Here is a 25,235-nt window from a genome sequence, read left to right on the forward strand (position 1 = left end):
TTCAACTCCAAACCTCTTCCCCTGAAACCCCAAAAATAGAGCCACTTTTTCTTTTTTTTTTTAGCTTGGAGTCCTCGGCGCACGTTGTCGTCTATAAATAAGTCAGCATCTACGTCACGTCCGGTCAGAGCTCAGACGGGGCTGAGTCGCTGTAGTAACGAGTCGCAGCTGATATCATCACGCGCGGCAGGAAGTCACTCTAACACCCCAGAGTTTTTTTTTTATCCCCCGAATCTCCTGGATTAACTCAACGCGTCGAAGGACTTACAAGTTGTTGTTTTTTTGGTGGGGGAGGAATTTTTCAAAAAAAAGTATTTGGTGTTTTAAACTCACCTGGAAAATTAAAGGAGCTCGAGAGAAACACCTGGAGGAAAACTTGCAGGAAACTTGTGCTCCTGTGAAATAGATCCGGGTGTTTTTTTCTTTGTTAAGTGGGAGGTGGAGGTGTCTTGTGTCAGCATGGATATCACCGGAGTGCGCCTGCGATCCGGCGGCCGGGCGCCGCTCTGAAACCCGGTCCATGGCGGAGCTCTAACCCCGCCAGAGTGTCCCGGGGTCTCGCCGGCATGAGCGGCACCGACCTGGAGCGGGTGTCGCTCAGCTCCTCCGCCAACTCGGTGGCGTCCAGCGCCCGCACGCTCTCGGCCAACGTCAAGAAGCTCCACAACGCGCTCACCCTGCTGCTGGACGACCCGGAGCGCGAGCAGTTCATCCACTGTCTCAACGTGTACCACGCCAAGAGGAACGTCTACGACCTGGTCCAGACCCTCAATGTCATCCTCAACGCGCCCAGCAAGCGGCAGCTCCTGCCCATGCTGCGCCTGGTCATCCCCAGGTCCGACCAGCTCCTCTTCGAGCAGTACACCTCCGAGGGATTGTACCTGAAATCGGCGAGTAACGGGAGTACCGACCCCCCATCCCAGGGGGACTTCCACAGCCCGAGCCCGACCCCTCCGGGTCACCTGTCGCCCGAGCTTCAGGTGGCCCTGCGCGGGTCCCCGGACAGTTTCAGCACCAGCAGCGAGGGGACAGCTCCCTCTCTGGTGCCGCTGCTGGGCAGGAACTTCATCCACGAGCCCCCCGGGGAGGTGAGGCAGGTGGCCCTGAAGAGGCACAAGAGCCACGAGGGTCTGGGCTTCAGCATCCGGGGGGGCTCCGAGCACGGGGTGGGGATCTACGTGTCCCTGGTGGAGCCGGGGAGCCTGGCCGAGAAGCAGGGGCTGAGGATCGGGGACCAGATCATGAAAGTCAACGACAAGGTGTTCGAGAAAGTCACGCACGCCGAAGCAGTCAAGGTGAGTTTTTTTATTTTTATTATTAAACTTTGATTCAGGGCCGGCCCCTCAACTAGGTATGAGAAGCAGCTGCTTTGTCTCCTGTCGCCACTAGGGGGGGCACCACACTTTTTCTGTATTTGAAATGATAGTTTATTCATTTTCTACTCGCCCTCATGTCGACTAAATGTTTGGGTTATTTTCAGAGTAATCTGTTCCTTATTAGAGTTATAGACAAACAATCTTTAATCTTTAAGAAACATCTTAAGACGGCTTTTCTGGAACTCCTGTTGTGTTCTCAGTGTTATCTTGACCTTTAAAGTATAGTATTGTTTTGATTGTTTCAGTGCTTTGTGACCCTGGTCTGGAAAAGCGCTATATAAATACAAATTATTTACTTACTTACTTACAATGTTTGTTCATTTTAATGTAGCGACTGGAGCTCAGTTGTCTTCAGCTCCATTTCCGTCCAAAAACTCAGACTTAAAAACATCCAAATACCTCCTTGAATTGAAGCCTTGACATGAGATATTGTTCCGGGAAAAAGATAATTTAGGAAGTCATCAGTCTCTCGGCTCCAGCTTGAATTCTTCCCTCGTTCAAACAATCTTACGTTAAAAAAAAAATAGCTTAAAATGTAGACTTTTCTCTGAACAATTTCTCATGTCGAGGACGAACAGGGACGTTACAGACGGGTAGTATGGAGGTATTTAAATGTTTTTAACTGTCTTTTTGGACGAAGACATGTGAGCTCCAGCCGCTACATTAAAATGAACAAACATTTTTGTCTATAACTCTGAAAAGGAACAGGTTATGGATGAAGTAATCCCAACCCTTTAGTCGACATGAGGGTGAGTAGAAAATGAGAGAAGTTTGGGTGAAGTCACTTTAACTGGATTATTTTGAGTTTCATTGTACACGATTGTTGTTCTCGTGGCTCTAATAGTGTGTTTGGGTGAAACTTCAATAACACATTTATTGTTGTGTGTCATGATATGGAGCATGACGGTAACTGGACTCCACCTCCAGCTGAACATGGATGCATAACAAAACAGATTCTTATATCATTAACTTTCTCAAGGTTGTCGAACAAGTTGCCAGTGAGTCGTTGCAGTGGTGGGTTAAGATACAGTGACGGAGATGAAGAATAACTAACATTTGCTGTCTGTTTTTTTTAAACACCCAATACATGCAAAAAAGGCTATTACTGGTGTAGTTATTTGTATATCATTTACATTTCATGACCATTTTTCTCTAGCAGGATCTTGATAAATCCACTTTATCATCAGAGCTCGGCACAGAAAGGAACACATTTGGCCAGAAGCCGCTCATGCTAATCAGCGTGAAGAAAATCCATTAGCAAATGAGGCGATAAAAACAAAGTGACTGATTTGTGTCGCTCTGGTCGAATGAATCGTGTGCTTTTGTAACTGACCATGTTGGTCAACCTACTCAAACACACACATTATCTTTAATGCTATTAACTTTTGAAAAAATATTGAAGTTTTAAGTGTGGGGTAATTGTTTTTAAATAACTTTATCGACAACTGAATAGCGACAAATCGGATGGAACAGGTCGTCTCCGATCTTTAATAGAAAGATTAATTTCTTAAATTATCTTGAACTCTAATATTTTTCAGAATTAAGATCTGTGACTCATCGTGACACTTGTTATGCTAGACTTCTTAGCAACGTGCCTTTCTGTTCCCTGCACTATTTATAGCAACAGCTTGAGCTTAATCGTCGCTTTTATGGGAAATTAAAGCTTGTAAACCAACATCTTAATTTTCGGAGCCCAATGGATGGTAATTTATTTCAATTAATTTTTTTGGGGGGGGGTTTGGAGACATTATTATTATTAAGGGGAAGGGATGCGTGAGTGCCTTGTGTTAGAATCTGCTTCATGGAGCTTAATTTTCTCAAATAAGCCTCAAAACAAGTCTGTGGGGAAAACGCATTTCCTGTTAATACAATCTGTCCAAACCATTTAAACTTTATTCGTAGCACAACTTTTAACAAACTGTAAAGGAAAGTGTGTCGTGTCGGTGGGAGGTGAGACCAATAGTCCTCCTGGTGCCGGCACTTCCCCTCCGTGCCCAGAACGGGTCAGCCGTTTTTTCTTCCGTCTTCCTGTCGCTGATGGATTAGCGTCTCTCACCTTGAGTGATTCTGTCTGCTGTGAACTTCGGTGATGATTGTATGGATATCGCAGAGCAGCACTTCACTTAATCACAGAATGGTGCAGCGTCGTGGTTGTCCATCTACACTGCCAACCATTGTAGGCTCTTAAAAGGAATATTAAAAGTTAAAGTGCCTCCAGGTTTGAGTTTTTTATCTCGACTGGTGCCCACCTTGTCTGTTTAGCATGCCGGACCCGCTCTTCTCCGAACCTTTAATTGTCCTGGCTAATGCAGTTTTCTTAATGCATTATGTCTAAAGTTCTGAAGCTATTTTTCTTACCTCGTGTGTGTCTGCCAAAGTGTCCATTTGTGTATCAACGCACCGTTAAATAAAAAATATTGTAGGTTCCTCCTCTGTATAAAGCTAGCTACTGAACATTTTAGTTTTCATTTCAGACATTAATAAAACTGTTAAAAACGATGAGCAATTTCTAAAATGTACCGTGTTTAAAAATACGACATTTAGGGCTGTGTATTGGCAAGAATCTAGCGATACGATACAATATATTTCGATAGATTGCGACACTGTAGGAACAACAATGTTTTAAAAAAAATGACTTTTTCTGGCTTTTACAGTAAAAAAAAATGAACATATACTTTCATACTTTCTCTAATCAAATGTGATATTCTAGATGAAGTGCTTCTAAAAATATGAACAAAAAATGTAAACGTATATTAACAATGAAGTGCATTAACAACAGCCTGGATCAACCTGCAATATCCAGTATCTGTGTTCAATTTTTTTTTACTTTAGCTTTAACTTTTTGGCTTTAGAAACGACGACTAGTGGTCGGATGTTTAATTGCACCACACATTTGAATAAACGCTGTGAATATTTGAATGTTAATTGTACTGTTGAACATCGCAATCATTGTCTTTTATACACACACTATTGAAATATAAGCCATAAAAAAACTTTAAATTAGATGAAAATGTTATTTCAAAGTTAAAAGAAACACTAAATTATAAATATAATAAATTATTTTATGTTTTGTTTTTTTAAATATTGAAAAATTGTTGTTGAATATCGATACAGTATCGCTAATAAAAATATCGGGATATTTTATTTAAAACATATTGAATGTGTGTTCGATTGACATCTCATCAATGCTACTCTGCAGCTCAAGTCTTCCTTTTTGCCAGGCAGAAACCTTGCTAGAACCACACTCGATGCTTCAACAAGTCAAACTCCATTAAAGGAGGGAAAGATTGAACTCAAGATGATATAGAAAAGGAAAGAAGGTGATTTAATGATTATAAAACAAAATAATTATAGTTTGTCTGACATTAGAGCAGTGCTGCAAGTTACTGGTTCAACTCCAGTTTGAAGCAAACCACAGTTTGAGTTGAACCTTGACCCCTAAATGTGTGGGTTTGTGCGTCCTCTGTGCCAGTGTTTACCTCGCACACTCTTGTTTCCTCCCACAGTTCAAGAACAAAGTTACTCAATGCTTTCCTCTCACTTGCATGATCAGTAAATGCATGTTTTGGTGCATTTATGTGAAAGATCTCAGAGCAGTTTAATCATTTTTTCATGGTTCCATCGAAACAAAAAGGATTCAAAACAAATTCTAAAAAAAATGTTTCATACTTAATGCAGAGGAAAAAGATGGAGCGACACCGGTTGACACCGGTTGAATCCGACATCTCCGTCATGTCTTGATAAGTCGGTGACAGGATCGATTGAAGCATCATCAGAGTGACATTTAAAACATTGCTGGAGTCCGTATAAATGTCTGGAATTACATTTTAACAATCATAAATCCTCTCGGAAAAAGATAAACCGCTACAGATGTAATTACAACATCCATCAGTGCTCACTGCCTCCGTCCACATTTGTCTTGTAATCTCTTTCATTAAAGTTTGCAGTGAGGACTTTAATTTGTCATTCATATCTTATCCAAGCTGAGGCACTTAATGGAGACTCATTGCAAGGTAAAGGGAAAGTTTTTGGTTACAGGAGTGTTTTTAAAAGAGCTGGGCTTTTATCGTACTTGTGTGAAAATGGAAGTTCATGTTTTAGTGATGTGTGCAGAAGAGTGTGGGAGGATTAGCAATGGTTTGCTGGCTCCTCTGTCCAACCTTGCCGAGGTGCGATGTCACATTCCTTCACTCCATTTCACAGCACAAGCTTTATGGGTCATTTGGACATGCCTGGCATTTTTTTTTTTGACAAAGTACGTCCCAGGAGCCATTTGATTTTATATGGCCTGCGTCTAATATACGTCTATTATTTCACCACAAAATATACATTTTAAATGTATTAATATGATCCCATGAGGCAAACAGAATTTTAGGACGAGTGACTCCAGAGAACCGTCCAAACTGTCAAAAAAGGATAACGTTTTTTATGTCCGATTTGCACAGGAAGTATTACTTGGAGACCTCTGGTAATTTATAATAATTGCGGAGAATGTCTGACTTTAAATCCTGTGCGAATGCGCCATGTCTGTGTAATATTTCCGCCGCAAATGACGTACTGTTAATACTAGTGTGATAATACTAGTCCCGTGCGAATCCGCATGTCTGTGTTTGTAATTCTGAATACCGCATATATGCTACTGTAACGGACTTCTAGGCACTCGCCATTGTATTAATATTTCCTTCCGCTGTTTTATTTTGAAGGGGTTGAAAAGGAAGTAGATCGAGTTCGTTGTTGTTTGGGCGTGTGTTCCACATGACGAACGTAAAGAAGACGTGCGCGCTGCACAGCTACAAACTAAGTTCCAGCCTCGTTGTTTCACACTCGATTACACTACTGTAAAAGACTGTGTCTCTTCTGTAAGAATAATGTTGGGGCAAATTTATTTGCAGGGCAGCGTCTACACAAGTTGAGAAACGAAAGAAAATAAACGGTTGTCCACTTTATCTTCTCTAAACGCTTGTTTAAACTAACTTTCTCTTTCAGTAATTACGCTCCGTTTTACATCTGTATCTCTAGGTAATGTCAGTAAAAATTATTATTTTAAAAACGTCGCTTATCCCGTGTGAACGTACTTAAAATAACGCAGAGGAAGAGGGGTCATTTACAAAACACAGAGGTGCCCAGGTAATACTTATACCGTACGAATAGGACTTTTGTTAATGTTTTGTCCAGTGAAATGAAGAGTAAAAAAACGGTGATTGACAGATTCATGTTCTTTTCGGGAAACGGAACAAGTTAATACATTCAGTAATTGCAACACTCAGCAGCCAATCAGAGTAAACGCTCTCAGACACTTGATCACGGCGAACATCATGCAGATCTGAGATGTGAGTTTTGCTGCATAAATGTGTGAAGGAGCGTGAACTCGGATGGCTTCACGTCTATGCTGATGTACCTCATTATGGCAGATACTTTACAGCCATCCATAAAGTTAATGAACAGATAGCGTCACGTGGCGAAGGATTTAATATTTCTGGGTGGGGGTTGATGATGATGATGATGATGATGATGATGGTTCTTTTGGGCTCTTGTAAATGTGATGACTTGACAAACGTGTCCAGTATAAAGGTAGAAGGGCGTGGAGGTTGAGTAATGAAGGGCGTCCGGTATTTTAACGCGAGGAAGCGGTCGCGCGCTCCGGCGACCCCGACAGAAGGTGAACGTAAACAAAAAGTAATCAGTCAGGAGAAGTCGTAAAGCATGAAACATCCATACGTCCTCTACGGCTCATCCTGACATTGCAGCATTGGCGTCCGTGGAACTATGAGGAGTGTTTTGTTTATCGCATCTTGTTGGTTTTTAATTAGCCTCTGAGTCACGGCGAAGTTGCGTCGGCTCTTCGGCTTGTGCGTGCAGAGTGTTAATGTGAAAGTTGTTTGTCGTTCCACGGCACATTTCTTCAGTGACTGAGCGACGCGTCGGCTGTTATTGCGGGAGCATCAGCAGCAGCAGCAGCAGAAGTTCTCGGCTTCACCAGACGCCGCGTGAAGACACGAGCGGAGATTGAGTCAAGAAGTCGGATCTTACCTTTCTGAAGTCACTGGAGAGGATCTGTTGCTGATTGGATTCTGTTCAGCAGGTGCTCGCCCGGAATATTGGATTCATCTTGATTGAGAAACTACAGCTGTGTGTGTCCTTTGGTTGACCTGGAACGTTTCTACTGGAATAACTTTATTCCTAAAGGGCACCGGAGACATTGGATCTATGTTAACAAATGCAGTTAAAAAGTTGTTTGATTACAGTTGAAAATGGATTCATTAAAGTTGAAAAGTGTTTGATTAAAGTTGAAAATTGTTTGATTAAAGTTGAAAATTGTTTGATTAAAGTTGAAAATTGTTTGATTAAAGTTGAAAATTGTTTGATTAAAGTTGAAAATTGTTTGATTAAAGTTGAAAATTGTTTGATTAAAGTTAAATTGTTTGATTAAAGTTGGAAATTGTTTGATTAAAGCTGAAAATTGTTTGATTAAAGCTGAAAATTGTTTGATTAAAGTTGAAAATTGTGTGATTATAGTTGAAAATTGTTTGATTAAAGTTGAAAATTGTTTAATTACAGTTGAAAATGGTTTGATTCTAGTTAAATAGTTTGATTCTAGTTGAAAATGGATTCATTAAAGTTGAAAATGGATTCATTAAAGTTGAAAATTGTTTGATTAAAGTTGAAAATTGTTTGATTAAAGTTGAAAATGGATTCATTAAAGTTGAAAAGTGTTTGATTAAAGTTGAAAATTGTTTGATTAAAGTTGAAAAGTGTTTGATTAAAGTTGAAAATTGTTTGATTAAAGTTGAAAAGTGTTTGATTAAAGTTGAAAATTGTTTGATTAAAGTTGAAAAGTGTTTGATTAAAGTTGAAAATTGTTTAATTACAGTTGAAAATGGTTTGATTCTAGTTAAATTGTTTGACTCTAGTAGAAAATTGTTCATTTAAAGTTGAAAATTGATTGATTATAGTTAAAAATGGTTTGGTTACAGTTAAAAAAAAAAAATGATTACAAAAATTAAAACGTTAAAGTTAAAGATTGTTACAATAAATGTTAAAATTGTTTGATTACAGTTGGAAAAAATAACAACAAATCCTGACTCTCTGTTTATATTATATTTTAACTATAGTTTATTTTAACAGCCACAAAAAGTGTTTTTGTACCCGGAAAGAACAACAGAAACCTGTTACTGTTGAGATACAACATGTATTATTCGACACTCTTTGCTGTCCTTTGTTACCAGCTGCTATTAAAATGAAACCTGTGCTAGCAAATAATGACACTGCTTCATGAAGCTTCACCAGCTCATCACTATTTTAAAGATCTTAGTTAAAAAAAGAACAAATGTATTGGATAAAAAACAATATATTGCTTCATGGATACACACTCTGTTATTGCTCCGGTGTAAACACATCAATATGTTTGTGTGTCAAATAGAGGCAACAGTCTTATTTTTCAGCCTCCAGGAGCCTTTTTACAAGTGAAGCTCCTCTTTAGTGGAGAACATGAATATGAAGGTTGAATAATGGTTGTCTGCTCCCTCCACTCTCCAGCGGATATTGCATTCCCCTTCCAGGGACCGTGTCCACCACGCCTGCGTGTTGTGTGGCGGGAGAATCACCCTCTTAATGGATCCGAGGGCCCGGTGGGAAACATTTCATGGTCCGTCCTCCACGCCGAGCTCCGGCTGGAAGCGAGTGTTGGAACGACACGCTCCTCCACGTGCCGCCAGGAGTGCGTTCGCTCGAGCCGCCACTGGCCAAAGCACTCGTCGGCGGCTGATTCATTTCTCAACAGACGCCAAACTCGCAACTTCAAAGCCGGAGATTCATCCCAATCTTTGCGCTGATAAAACGGGAAACTCGTGCTTCTTGAAGAAGACAATATGTTCTCATGCACGCTTCAATATGTTCCCTCTTATCTGCAGGACCACGGCTAATCTCCCAACCACCGCTAATCCCACTCAGAATAACAAGGTCGACTCGCAATAATTCCTTGAGCCTAATTCAGTATTCCAGCTTATTTCTTATTGACAGCCGTCTGTGCCGCGTACCTGCACTCCAGAGCCCACCATGAGGCCTGATGAATCCAGACAAGCATTAGATTGTTGTTTTGCTCCCAGAATGAATCACAGGCTTCCAGCTCTCCGTCTCCCACACTCTTCCCTGTGGTCCACTTTGGCCCTCGCTCTCTTGAGTCCCTGCCAGGACTATATCCAGTCAGCATGTGGACCCGCACTTTATCTTCGTGGCCGGCTGCTCGGTGAGGAGATGGGAAGAGACAGGGAGACATAAATCCTGCTTCTTCTTTTTTTAGATGTAGAGCCTGAAAGACACTGTTGGGGTTTTTGCTTTTAGTGTTTTTGAAGGATGGACTTTTCATTCAATCAATCTTTGCTTTCTATTCTTTGTCTTTCTATTCTTGCTATTCATCATTTTATTGATTTTTTAAAAATTGTTTGATAACATTTGAAAATAGTTTGATTTTAGTAGAAAATTGATTGATTTTTAGTAGAAAATTGATTGATTATAGTTGAAAATTGTTCGATCACAGTTAAAATTTTTTGATTATAGGTAAAAATTGATTGATTATAGTTGAAAATTGTTCGATCACAGTTAAAAAATTTTGATTATAGGTAAAAATTGATTGATAATAGTTGAAAATTGTTTGATTACAGTTGGAAATTGTTTGATTATAGTTGGAAATTGTTTGATTATAGTTGAAAATAGTTTGATTACAGTTGAAAATTGTTTGATTATAGTTGAAAATAGTTTGATTATAGTTGGAAATAGTTTGATTATAGTTGAAAATTGTTTGATTATAGTTGAAAATAGTTTGATTACAGTTGAAAATTGTTTGATTACAGTTGGATATTGTTTGATTATAGTTGGAAATTGTTTGATTATAGTTGGAAATAGTTTGATTACAGTTGAAAATTGTTTGATTACAGTTGAAAATTGTTGGATTATAGTTGGAAATAGTTTGATTATAGTTGAAAATTGTTTGATTATAGTTGAAAATTGTTTGATTACAGTTGAAAATTGTTTGATTATAGTTGAAAATTGTTTGATTACAGTTGAAAATTGTTTGATTATAGTTGGAAATAGTTTGATTATAGTTGGAAATTGTTTGATTATAGTTGGAAATGTATTGATTATAGTTGGAAATGTATTGATTATAGTTGAACATTTTTTATTACAGTTGAAAATGGTTTTATTATAGTTGAAAATTGATTGATTACAGTTAAAAATGTATTATAAATAACTGGATATAACTATATAATCGTGTAATATTAAAAGTTAAACTAGTCACGAAGTCCTACGAATATTTTTTTTTTTTTTTAACGTATATCTCTTTTGGTTAATTCATAGAAAGGTGGCAGAAGTTGTTATGACCTCATGTTATGAACAAAGAAATCCTGCAAGCTCCCGGCGATGACTGAGGATGAGGGGATACAGTCGATTCCATTGGCTTTCAGAGCTGGTGTTTGGACATATTTTGGCTTCAGTTCTATGAATTGAACCATCAGAAAGTGGAACCATCACAAGATATCACTTAAATTCAGAGTCTCCTAAAATCATTATGAAATGATGCTGGTTCATCAAATATATTAATTTATATTTATATAACATATATTTGAATTTGGAGCTGAATATCTAGTGTCAGTAGAGCAGTATTCCAGCCCAAGTCTTCTTATGCGTCATCGTGTTGAAACTTATTCCGTCTCCTCTGCAGTTCTTACCTCTGTTGTCATGAGATATTGCCGCATTAACATTAGCTGAGGATTCTGTGTGCAGACGCGCTTCTTGTAAAGCTGTGAAAACCTGCTGAGGAAATAGATCACGAAAACCCAGATGGCAGAATCGGGATGGATGCGTCTGAGACGAGTCCGTGACACCATCACTGAACCAGTTTTTTTTTTTAACCTGGTAAATGTCCAGTATTTGACAGACCAATATTGAAGACACACCAACCGTCTCTCTCTCGGTTTTTCTTCACGCTTCACTGCAGCTTTAATGAAAGACTGAAATATTGATGAAATGATTAAGTGAAGTAGAAGTCTGGACATGTTTTGGATGCACAGGAAATAAAACGGCTTGAGTTTCATTAGTCATTGAGCAGTTCTGCCAATTAAAACAACCTGCTAGTAGAAGAAATCGATCGTACTTTATGAGACTGTTGCATACCTTTTTTTTAAATATTACCATTAAATATTTTATATATACTGTAGCTTACGATTACGATGGAGAGATCAACATCAGTTTTGTGAAATGCAAAAATCACACATTCGCTCGTGATTTTGAATATTATTAAAACATTTTTTACGAAGGTATGTTTTCTAATACTATACAAACACATAAATAATACATTCAAACTGCTTTTTAGATGGCATTAAAGATGTTGAATCATTATAAGTGGTGGATGCTAAGAGGTTCAAGTTAACTGGAAACTTTATTAACATTATTTGTTATTACATTGTAGTTACAAGACGGTGTATTCACTAAAAGCTCTTAACATCCAAAACCAATAACAATCAGTTATTGTCAGTTAACATGTATGATAATAAACTAACTTCTTCTATAAATCCTTATTAATACATTTAAAATGCCTTATGAATGTACTCTATATTTTATACAGAAAGGGTTTGTATATTATCAACAAAGGTACATTTATTTGGTAAATATTTTGGGTTGTATATATTGAGTGTTAGTAAATCATAGTAAGCGCCTTTCTAGACCAGGATCACAAAGTGCTTGAGCAATCAAAAGCAATACACAGTTAAAAATACATAAACATTTAAAAAAGGCCAAGACACAAACATAGAGACCAACACAGGAGTCTCAGAAAATCAGGGAAAAGCACAAATAAGAATGTCTTAAGATGTTTCTTGAAGGAGTCAGTAGATCATCAAACACAGAGGGAGAGGAAGATCGTTCCAAAGCTTAGGAGCAACAGTCTGGAAGGATTTCTCTCCTCTGGTCCTGAAGTGTGTTCAGGAACCATCAGTAGATTCTGATCCACAGACCTCAGAGCCAGAGCTGGGGTGTAAGTCTGGATCAGATCACTGATGTAAGGTCTGACCATGAATAGATCTGAAAGTAAGAACCAGAAGTTTAAAATTGATCCTGAAAGAAACTGGCATCCAGTGCAGAGTTTCAAGTATCGGGAGAAATGTGAGTTCTTCTACTAGAGGGAGTCATCTTTCTCGCTGCAGAGTTTATATTAGAGGACATATTTATCTTGACTATTGCTAGAAAGAACAGCAGAGATCGTAGCAAAGAACCTCCTAAGGGGCCACATTTGGGGCTTTAGCTTTTATTTTATGAACATTTATTCGGGTCTGTCTGAAGTCATAAAAATAACTATATCGTGAATTGACGTTATTTTGTTCTCATAAACGTTCCATTTTTGTTTGTTCCTCCATCTACTGACTTAATGAGCACGTTTGCACATTATTGTAACATGATCCTGTAAACTGTTATTTCATTGTATTCTATTATACCGTTCACCATTTTGCTCTTTATTCCCTCCATCCCTCTCTACCAATAATCCGACATAACAACAACTTTTATCAGAAGCGGCGTGACTCAACAGTTGCTGCATATCAATTGGCGTCTGGTTTTTTAACTGCCCACCGCAGCTTCAGGTGGTTCGCCGTCACATTCTGTGGGTTGACAGCAGTGCTGGGATTCGGGGGGTTGGAGGGGGGGGATGGAGAGCGGTGTGACAAAGCTCCGAGGATGAAAGAAAAACATGATAGCAGCTCAACCTTTTCTTCTTTCTTTCTAATCTCCGTCCAGGCCTTCAACGAGAGCCGAAGGCAGATTGCGAGGGAAATCGTGTGTTTGCTGCGTGAATGGTTATTTTCTGAACTCCATTAGCCTCCGTGTCTGGTCCAGGCTGTGGACAAAGTGTAGCTGGTGCTCGTCATTATCAGTGCTGAACCATTACCGGCGGTTTAAAGCGCAGCAGCTCCTCTGATGAGTCGGTCCAGAAAAAAAAAAGCTTGCTATCATTGATCTCTCACAGAGTCATCGGCTCCTGTTTGGAGGTCGTGTGGAAACAAAGAACAACATGTTACAGTTACAAGATCGTGGCGGTCGATTGAACAGTTTGATAGGAAATTATATACTTAAATTTGTGTTTGTTTGTATGCATTACATTAGGGGGGTGTCAAACTCTGTCACACAAGGGGCCAAAATCTTGATAAGTCGCTAGCGGAAAAAAATATTATATATATATATATATATATATATATAATATTTACCAAGAGGAAGAATGCATCAATCTAATTTTCTTTGTGTTCTTACTTCATCAAATCCCACATCAATTTCCTTTACTTTAGCTTCAGTTTCACTATTATTGGATGTATACTTGTATACCTTGTTAAAAAAAAAAAACATTTGATCAACATGAACATAAATTACGACTGCTAAAACTTTCATTTTGTGTTTATTATTGTATTAGCTCCAAGTAAAGGTTTTTTTTCTCTTTTTTTCTAACTTTTGTGAAAATGTCTTAAATAAATGGACAAAATATTGAGGAAAATGTTATTTTCTCTATCAGTTTCTTTTACACAAAAGGTTTATAAATATGTTCTGCCACAGTAAGGTTTATTTTTAAGTTGATATTTATTTCTTCACCTTTCTTACTTGCTTTGTTTTTTCAAGTCTTTCTATCATATTTCAGATCTTCGCTCCTCTCTTTCGGATTGACGGCCCCTCACAACAGACAGTATATATAATGTGGCCCCAGAGGAGATTTAATTGCCAACCCCTGCTTTAAGACCATGTGAATCACAAAATTATGTTAGCCTTTTTAAGTTCCAGTCGACTAACCAAGTTCTCTACACAATTTTATGTATTCATTCATGTATTATTTCGGGCGTTAATTAACCTTATTTAAACTCTACTCAAGTTTCTTTGCATAACATCCTTTTATTTCTGTTTGATAAGCAGCAAAATGTATAACAGTCGCAGGTATTGATCCATTTACTGTGTGTTTAGTTCAAGTACTTAATGTTGTTATCTTCCATTCTCCGGTGTCATTACCCTGATTCTGTGAACGGTCGGCCGGGGGCTCTTTAAATCTCGTTAACATCTCGGCGTGTTGAGCATAATTGATTTAATTAAACACAGTTTGTTTGTTTCAATCTGCATTTCTGTCCCCAGCGTTAATAAAGTTTCATACATAATCTAGTTCACACTTGCACAGAGTTGTGGGCGACGCTGAGTCCAACTCACACTCTGACGCCTCGACATGAAGAATCTACTAAAAGCATCCTCGGATAATTTGTGTGACGAATATTCACCCCCCAAACTTTTGTAATTTCATCATCAACGCTTTGAGACATTTGTCTTGTACTTCCAAATTCTGCATAATAAGACTAGAAAGAGACGACATCAGCTCGGAGCGGTCGGTGTCTGTGACGTCTGAGCTGCAGCCGAGAGCTTTGAGAGTCAAAGCGTCCATGATACGGTCCTTGTCCCTCCGGACAGTGATGGATCGCAGTCTGAGCTGCGGCAGTTTCTATTAAAAACACAAGATTCATGATTCTGACCTATTGAAATATTTAATCGAGGATTCGTTTCTATTTTTAAGGTTGAAGTTAACAAGAAGATTCATGCTGATGTATTTTACTTTACTAAACATAATGAATTAAAAGTAAATTAACGTGATAATAAATTGTGTTTTTATAATAAATGTAATAAATGACATCATGTTTTTATATGAATCTATAAATTGATTAAATAAAACGTGGAAAAAATGACAACAATAAGAGTAGTTTCTGCTTATCATGTTCTAGGGGTATTAGACAATCTTAATATGGCGATATATTGCGATATTCTTGTCATTTTTATTTATTTATTGAATTATTTAACCATTTTATTATTTACCATAGTGTTAATGATTTACAGTTCAATAATGTGGGTTAAAATTAAATCATTCAAATACTTTTTATCACAATTAACATGCAAATATTTCTGGTATTTGTTCACTTTGATGTCCTCTGCAGCTGAAGGATCAATTCAATTTTGTGAGATGACTGAGGACGAGAGGATACAGTCGACTCCAGCAGCCTTTGAAGCTGATGTTTGAACATATTTTGGCTTCAAAACAAATGAAAGCAGTTTGGCAGTACTTTGGCAAGAGTCATGTGGTCTGTAAATACTGCAACACCAGAGTCAAATACTCGACAATACTACACATATATTCTTTTACTACAGTACCGCAATATAGTATCGTTGTCCCTGTTTCGTGATACGTATCGTATCATCAGATTCTTGCCAATACACACCTCTATAGTGCTCAGGTGCTGTATTTTAATTGTATTCAACAGGATCCTGGGGAAAGATGGAGGGAATAAAACAGACCTTTAAAAAGAAAAGGGTAATCCTTTCGTGAGCAACAGACTTCTGAGGAGAGCGTAAACATCTCTGTTGTCAGTTATTGGAGCCGGACTGCAGCCGGCGAGCTCACAAAACACAAGAGTGCAGTAAAGATCCGAATAATTACCTCCTCTTAATCACCGACATATTGGGATATGACCAGCAGCGGAGGTTAAATCCTCTTAGGTTGCGTCTGTCAGATTACATTGTTTCTTCCACAAAGCCCACAGAGGGGCCCAAAGGGGGATTGTTGAGCCCACCCCCAGATGTCTCTTTTATGTTCTCGGCGAGCAGAGACGAGCCCTGCAGGTCACCCGATACCAGGGATCCGTCTTACCTCACTCCTATACCGCCGCACGCACCATCACACCTCCCACCATCTGCCGTCTGCCGCCACGCTTGCATAACACTTTTAATATTGGCTTGATAAACCTTGTTTCTGTGCTTAAGAGGATTTAAACCTACATCTGACTATCAGCTTTGGTAGGAGTGGCCTGTTGGTGCGCGGCGACTACGGCGGAATATTTTTACTTTCATTTAAAGTTGGTTTATCAATGACATAAGGGTTGAAATAACTTCCACATTTTCAAGAGGTCGGCATGTTATAAATAATCCAGATTAAACGCTCACTTTAACCTGCTATTCCTGAGGATGAATTAAAGAGTCACACGCCTCACCTCAGGTGCCCCCCCCCTCCCACAGATCACCGGTTTATTTTAGACTCCAGCCGTTCAACAACCCGAACACACTGGACAATATACTCTGGTAATAATGTTGGTTTCGGTTCTGATGTAAGTAAGAAGGTAAGTAATATTTATTTATATAGCGCTTTTCCAGACCAGGGTCACAAAGCGCTTAAACAATCAAAACAATACTCAAAAAAGTATATACACTTTAAAAATCAAGATAATACTGAGAACAACACAGGAGTTCCAGAAAATCAAGGAAAAGCCTGAACAAATAGAAACGTCTTAAGATGTTTCTTAAATAAATAGTTGTAACTGAATCTAAAGGCATTTCTGTGCTCCGCTGAGGTACTTCACTTTGATTATTGGTGTAATTTCCTGATATAATATTTGGTAAAAAAGTATGAAAATTCAAAATGTATCTAAAATGTAGTCAGTGATTCTTAAAACTCCAGCTGTATGCAGTGCAAGAAGCAAAAGCAATTGGAAATTGGAGAAAGAATGGGATCTTTTTTTTTTTTTTAAAGATTTTATTACATAAATAGATGTAGATGGATATAAATAAACTTGTGTATATGACTAAGGGGGAAGTTTATACGCACAGAAATGTGAATACAAATAAGGAAATATAGATTTGTGTTTACCTCCACATTTCCAAATAGCATTTTCCCAACAACATGTTTTGAAATAATAATAATAAGCAATAACTTCTTTACAATGTCACCCTCCTTGTCGAGGTTGCTGTAGCGGTTTTTGCAAAGTTGGTTGAAAAGTTAGGCAATATTTTTCCTAATTTTGAATGTAACGTAGTGCGCATGCTAATGTGAAATTGTACAATATGTATGTATTTTTACTTTTCTTTTCTGTCTCTATTTTCTAGCATTTTTTATTGATTATGACACTCCTGGCACTCCATACCACTTTGAATATTTTTTTTGCTTTAATTGTTTGTTAGTTTAATTTCGGAAGTATTTACATGGTCACAGATAAAACCAACAAAAGTAAAAACGGCAAGATCTGCAATAACCAAGCCTTAAGTGCTTAAACATACATACTCACATTAACGCTGAGTCAGCATTAGCCCTCGGCTGGTTTCTCTGCAACAATATGGTCCCATTTAGAGTTTGTGTTTTACTCTTTTTTTCCCTTTTCTTAATTTTGGAATAAAGGTGACCAAAATAGAATCTTGCCAAGAGTCGGATGTTAATATGGCTTTGGGGGAAAATCCTGTCTTTTTTCAACAAAAAAAAATAAACGGCTTTAAGACATTAATTATGAATACACAGAAATACATAATTTATTTCTTCATATCAAATGAATTGTGTTCCAGACCCGGATCCTGCTGTATCATACTCATCATAACTATATAGTCGCCTTTTTTTTTTCCTCTAACCTGCCACTTAAAAAACACTCACCATGGCATTAATGGATCTTAATTGAAGGTACATCTGTAACCACATGAGACCGAAGCGTTAAAAAGGACCTCAACGGCACGATGGACTGTGAAGACGCTTTAAAAGCATTCACTGCGTCTTCAATTGGACTGTCAGCTTTTAAGGCTTTTCTCAGAGGCCAGAAACCCATTTCTGCTGGTGTCGGGGGGGTTGGCGGGGTGGGCTCAATGAAACACACTCAACACTTTAGCTATCTCCTCTCCCCCCCCATTGAAGAAATTGCTTTTGATTTTCTCTCTGCTTTTGCTTTTCACACATGAAGCGCCGTCAAACTTTGACGATTCCATTCGCCTGCACGGTTGTTTCTATTTCGCTTTTCTACCTCCTGCGAGAAGATTTTCTCTGCCTGTGTCTCTCTGCTCAAAATAAAAAAAAAACAAATGAACAGATTTCAATAAAACTGTGGACAATGGTTCACGGAATAGCTCAAGTTTCTCGCTGAGAAAAAGAAGAGACTGTCGGGTCGTAAGAAGATTTGGCTCGAAGACATTATTGGAGGCAGGAAATAATTTGGCTGTCATAGGTGAAGCACAGCCTAATATCCGTGACATTCCCTCTCACAGTGTTGAGCAGAGCTCGCTGCCGATTGGTTTGTCCAGAACTGATACTCCAACCTCATGAGGTCATAACCGGCGCCGCTGACCCTCCATATAGGTTGACAAGGTGCCTTGTTTGGACTTAAATCCAGGTGGGGAGGGATAATTGACTCCATGTTTAAGCAGATTATTGTTTTAACCCTCGTGTTGGAGGACGGACGGATTGAACGGACGAGTGGAAAAAGAAGGGAAACCAGACGCCTGAAAAGAAGGCGAGCGACGGGACAGCAGGAGATTGAGTTGGATCTTTTCATCTGGGCCACAGCTGCTGTGTTGTCATCATCCAATACATACTTATCAGCCGCGTCCTCTGTGTCCTCCGCCGGTGTTCTGGCCGACACATCAAGACATCTGCTTCAAATTAAAAGTCCTGTTTTGTGTTTTCGAAATCAACAAATCTAGTTGTAGATTCAACCTGGAACACGACCATCTTGTTTGTTTTGATTATGAGAGAACAGAGGTTTGAGAATGACTGCAGACATGAATGGCTTTTTGTTAAAAATGATCAAATATTTGAGCAAAAATATGTATACAGGGGTTTCGTGGCTTTTCTTATTGAATAAGATAAGTGCATATTTACATATATTGTCGTGACCAGTCAGTCTTGGAGCAGGAATGCATCATGGGAATTCATTGATTTTAAGTAAGTTGGTGTGTTGTCGTGTTGTAGAATTTTTTTGTTGTCCAAAATAAACCACATGTTTGCAGTAGTGCCAACACATTTGAATCCAAATTGTATTCCAAAAGTTGGATTTATTTAAAGCCTCGTGTCCACTCGATGTTCAGCAACATGGTGTCCAGCAGTACAGTGCATCTCCACGGAGACCTCAAAATGTATTTGAATAGTGAAACATTAAACGGTTGCCATTTTGCAGATTTACTGATGGGTTTATCCAGAACAAAAACTCGAGGTACGAACTGTATATATTTCCTACTCTGTCAGGTCCACCACTCTGGGTTTTAGCCGGCCGCATACTAAAGTTCAAAGAAGACAGATTCACAGGCATTGACAGAATAAAATTCAAGTTTTATTCATCATGTAGTTATTTGTGTTGTCATCTATTATTAGATTTTTTAAGAAAGGTCTTGTGTGTCCATTGGTCCATGTGTTGGTCAGGCCACAGTCTCCAGAATGATATGAATGAAATCTTATTTTATTTGTTCGTTTTTGCTTACAATTGTCATTTTTTTGGACTATAAAGTGCACCAGTGTGAGTGAAAAATAGAAATTCTTATCCAAATCATACCTGACGCTGCCTCCCGGACTAATACTCTGTAATACTCACAAGAGTCTTACTATGGCGCCTTGCAAAGTATAACTGCGATGCCTTGCAAAGTATAACTACGATGCCTTGCAAAGTATTACTATGGTGCCTTGCGGAGTAATATCATGGAGCCTTGCAAAGTACAACTCCGATGCCTTGCAGAGTAATATAATGGAACCTTTTGAAGTATAACAACGATGCCTTGTAGAGTAATATTATGGACCCTTTTAAAGTATAACTACGATGCCTTGCAGAGTAATATTATGGAACCTTTTAAAGTATAACAACGATGCCTTGCAGAGTAATATTATGGAGCCTTTTAAAGTATGACAACGATGCCTTGCAGAGTAATATCATGGAGCCTTTTAAAGTATAACTATGATGCCTTGCAGAGTAATATCATGGAGGCTTTTAAAGTATAACAACGATGCCTTGCAGAGTAATATTATGGAGCCTTTTAAAGTATAACAACGATGCCTCGCGGAGTAATATCATGGAGCATTTTAAAGTATAACTACGATGCCTTGCAGAGTAATATCATGGAGGCTTTTTAAGTATAACAACGATGCCTTGCGGAGTAATATCATGGAGCCTTTTAAAGTATAACAACGATGCCTTGCAGAGTAATATCATGGAGCCTTTTAAAGTATAACAACGATGCCTTGCAGAGTAATATCATGGAGCCTTTTAAAGTATAACAACGATGCCTTGCAGAGTAATATCATAGAACCTTTTAAAGTATAACAACGATGCCTTGCAGAGTAATATCATGGAGTCTTTTAAAGTATGACAACGATGCCTTGCAGAGTAATATCATGGAGCCTTTTAAAGTATAACTACGGTGCCTTGCAGAGTAATATCATGGAGTCTTTTAAAGTATGACAACGATGCCTTGCAGAGTAATATCATGGAGCCTTTTTAAGTATGACAACGATGCCTTGCAGAGTAATATCATGGAGCCTTTTAAAGTATAACTACGGTGCCTTGCAGAGTAATATCATGGAGTCTTTTAAAGTATAATAACGATGCCTTGCAGAGTAATATCATGGAGCCTTTTAAAGTATAACTACGATGCCTTGCGGAGTAATATCATGGAGCATTTTAAAGTATAACTACGATGCCTTGCGGAGTAATATCATGGAGCATTTTAAAGTATAACTACGATGCCTTGCGGAGTAATATCATGGAGCATTTTAAAGTATAACTACGATGCCTTGCAGAGTAATATCATGGAGGCTTTTAAAGTATAATAACGATGCCTTGCAGAGTAATATCATGGAGCCTTTTAAAGTATAACTACGATGCCTTGCGGAGTAATATCATGGAGCATTTTAAAGTATAACTACGATGCCTTGCAGAGTAATATCATGGAGCATTTTTAAGTATAACTACGATGCCTTGCGGAGTAATATCATGGAGCATTTTAAAGTATAACTACGATGCCTTGCGGAGTAATATCATGGAGCATTTTTAAGTATAACTACGATGCCTTGCGGAGTAATATCATGGAGCATTTTTAAGTATAACTACGATGCCTTGCGGACTAATATCATGGAACCTTTTTTTTAGTATAACTACGATGCCTTGCGGACTAATATCATGGAGCATTTTAAAGTATAACTACGATGCCTTGCGGAGTAATATTATGGAGCATTTTTAAGTATAACTACGATGCCTTGCAGAGTAATATTATGGAGCCTTTTAAAGTATAACTACGATGCCTTGAAGAGTAATATCATGGAGCATTTTTAAGTATAACTACGATGCCTTGCGGACTAATATCATGGAGCATTTTTAAGTATAACTACGATGCCTTGCAGACTAATATCATGGAGCATTTTTAAGTATAACTACGATGCCTTGCGGACTAATATCATGGAGCATTTTAAAGTATAACAACGATGCCTTGCGGAGTAATATTATGGAGCCTTTCAAAGAATATCTATGGCGCCTTGCAAATTTTACTATGGTGCCTTGAAGAGTAATATCAATTCTTACATTTATAAATATGTAAAAGTTGTTTGTTGCAATGTTAATGCTGCATATTTTCTCAATATCAAATGATAAACTATACAATTTTTGTCAACCTTTAAGTCTTAAATAATGAAAAGAAACAACATTGAGTTGCTGGAATTTAAAATGTGCACAGTTTAAGTCAATTTAAAAAACGGTTTGATTCTGTTCAAGTTCCATTAAGACTCGAGAGGATGACGAGCGGCGAGATTAATCGGAGATGCTGTTTGGGGAGCAGCAATGAGCTAGCAAAAAATTTCCAGACTGAAAAAACCGCTCCAGTGTTTTCCCCTGATACAACGTAAGCTGTTTTATCTGAGAGAACCCTCGTGTTGCAGCAGTTATCCTTTCATACTGAATTAAGGAAGGCAACAGCCCCACGTGGCACGCAGCCCACTCTCTAATGCAGCCCTCAACCCCGAAGCTTGTCAACCCATTAGCCCTCCCAGGGACAGAGTGTTCCTGCTTGTGTCAGCAAAAATGGACGGACCTTCAGCTTTGGAAGTGTTTTTTTCAGCCAGTTTTTCGGGGATGGGTCAAGATTTAAAGTCGGAGACTTTGTCAAAACTGTTTTATGAAGGCTTTGGATCCAAGGTTGTCGGCACAGTTGTTGTGTTGACACACACCTTGTGCAACAACCAAACCAACAAACTCACGCTTCACCTTCCCCCGTCGTTGAGGGGTCATGTGTCTGGATTCTTCACCTACATGAATGCTTAATGCACGTGCTCGTCCTCGGACGTCTGGAATTAGCTGCTTCCTCTGAGAGGTCTCTGTTCCATCTCCATGCGTCACCAGCGAGGGGACAGGTCCGGATGGTAAAAATGGCTTTTCAGGCTGACTGGTGATTGATCTCGTGACCTCATATGTTCCCCCACTGGAGCGATTACACTATTCACAGGCACTCAGACCCTTTTTGTGACGGCCCTCTGTTACTTCATGGTCAACCTTGATCGCACCATCAGAACTGACCCGGAGCCTTTATTTCCCGCTCATATGTGGCCTATGTGAAGCCATATACAGTATATATATACTGTATATATATATATATACATTATTAGATTTTTTTTTTTTTGCTTTAATCCATGTGCCAGGGTCAAGTTGACCCTCTAACCCGAAAACAAATGTGTTTTTGGAATCCCTTGTCTCTGGGTCAATGTGAACAACCTTCCATATACAGTGGCAGTCACCATTTGGGTTTGACCCTGAGATAACCCTGGGTTAAAACAGTGTGTTTTCCAGTCTGATCTTAATGTCTTTTAGACTCCTGCACCACTTCACAAACTTTCTGTAATATAATTTTATTATGTCCGACGAACGAGCTCTGATAGAAGTTTTAAGTGTGGAGGGTAACTGGATCAGGTCGAGGAAATCCTTTTCTTTAGGACTCTTGCAACGCTACATTAATTGCTTATAATAGGGTGTGATTTAAGAGGGGTAACTATTTTCTTATATTAAATTAATTCATAATACATATATTATATTTATATAAAATGATTAGTTCTTCAATGTCGAGTTAGTATTAATATGTGGAATTTTAATAACATTTAAACCATATGTATTGCATTTTTTAGATTTTCAGCTTCTTCTGTTTATTATATCCTCCAAATATTTGTTCAGGGCCTTCTTACTCAAGAGCTGCTGTGGCTGTTAAAACCCAGCAGCTCTACGAAGATAAAAAAAAAAAGAAATCTCCCCCGTACTAGAGGTACTGCAGTTAAGCCATTTGATGGATGGATAGAAGGAAATAAATCAAAGTCAAGCTTTTATTGCCAGTGATGTCAACACTATACTGTATTATTTATTCATGGTGATGACTGTACAGATTAAAAATAATTACATAAATATAAGTGAAGTTGAATGACATAATTAAAAATAATAATACAATGTTGTTAGTGTAATGTTGAAGTGGCATATAAAATAAAATGTAGAGGCCAGAACAAATTGAAGGAGAAACATTGCCCTTGTATTTTATCAACGAGATATTTATTTCCTAATATCCAAGAAAACTTGCTGCTGAACTACAAAGGAGCAAATTTTATTCATGTTTGTTTTGTCAGGTGGAAGTTCGCTACAATAAAAAAATAAACATTTGCATTTGAAAACTGTAGAACTGTAACCTTCTTCCTCCAGGGTCGGATGATGGGTTTATAAAACGGCTTTTCTCAGTCATAATTATTTAATAATACATAGAAATAAACATGCTTATCTAACTTGGAAGCGAGTGTTTGATACTTGACCTCACGCTCGTGTGTGTCTAATGCATAATAACAAGTCTTTGTTCAAATAGAATTCAGTATTGTGACTTATGACCTTGTTAAACATCATAATGAGCCTCAAACATCCAGAATGTATCCTTTTCTTTGGTTGGTAGAATTCTTGCTACATTTAAAACTTGGGTTTGATTTAACAATTGTGTTCATTAATTCATAATATATAGTAAGTAAGTAAGTAAGTAATATTTATTTATATAGCGCTTTTCCAGACCAGGGTCACAAAGCACTTTAACAATCAAAACAATACTCAAAAAAGTATATACTTTAAAGATCAAGATAATACTGAGAACAACACAGGAGTTCCAGAAAATCAAGGAAAAGCCTGAACAAATAAAAACGTCTTAAGATGTTTTTTAAAGGAGTCAGTAGATCATCAAACACAGAGAAAGGAAGATCGTTCCAAAGCTTAGGAGCAACAGCCTGGAAGGATTTCACTCCTCTGGTCCTGAACCGTGTTCAGGAACCATCAGTAGATTCTGATCCACAGACCTCAGAGCCCGAGCTGGGGTGTAAGTCTGGATCAGATCAGTGATGTAAGGAGGAGTCTGACCATGAATAGATCTGAAACTAAGAACCAGAATTTTAAAGTTGATCCTGAAAGAAACTGGAAGCCAGTGAAGAGTTTTAAGGATCGGAGAAATGTGAGTTCTTCTACTTGAGCGGGTCAGAATTCTCGCTGCAGAGTTCTGGATCAACTGCAGGCGAGACAGATCCTTCTTTTTAAGACATGAAAACAAACTGTTACAATAGTCCAGACGAGAAGAAACAAACGCATGGATTACAAGCTCCAGATCATGTTCCGACAACATTTTCCTAAGTTTAGAGATTTTTCTCAGTTGAAGGAAACAGTTTCTGGTCAGTTTTCTGCAGTAATACTACGGTGACTCCTTTATATATGACAATAAAAGTGAGCTCTTGTCTACACACTTACATCTCAGTGATTTATTTTTCTTTAATACTCACTGGACATCAAAGAACTCAAGATGAAGTAATTTATTCACACACACACACACTCATACAGTGGAGATGCACCAGGAGGTTAATAGTCTTGCTCAGGGACACCTTCGACACCATTGTGTCTTGATCCGGGACAGAACATTAGCCTCGGGTCGACTCCAGCATCCGAGCACTGAGCTCACCAGAGTGTACTCCACAGTGTTACTCCCGTCACATACTGAAGTTCACGCGAAGAACTC

At 38.4% G+C, this 25,235-nt stretch overlaps 1 protein-coding gene across 2 annotated transcripts in view; it reads left to right on the top strand.

Moving 5' to 3' along the window:
• Positions 1–304: 304 nt before the first annotated feature.
• whrna (whirlin a) overlaps positions 305–25,235 on the top strand; it is a 125,177-nt gene continuing 100,246 nt past the window's right edge. For both annotated transcript variants that reach the window (XM_087791043.1, XM_087791045.1), the window contains exon 1: positions 305–1,295. In XM_087791043.1, coding sequence (XP_087647169.1) covers positions 567–1,295 — 729 coding nt within the window. In that variant the 5' untranslated portion in view covers positions 305–566. The remainder of the gene's footprint in view (positions 1,296–25,235) is intronic.

The sequence above is a fragment of the Callionymus lyra genome, chromosome 5, assembly GCF_982586985.1.
Source record: "Callionymus lyra chromosome 5, fCalLyr1.hap1.1, whole genome shotgun sequence".
Classification (NCBI taxonomy): domain Eukaryota; kingdom Metazoa; phylum Chordata; class Actinopteri; order Syngnathiformes; family Callionymidae; genus Callionymus; species Callionymus lyra.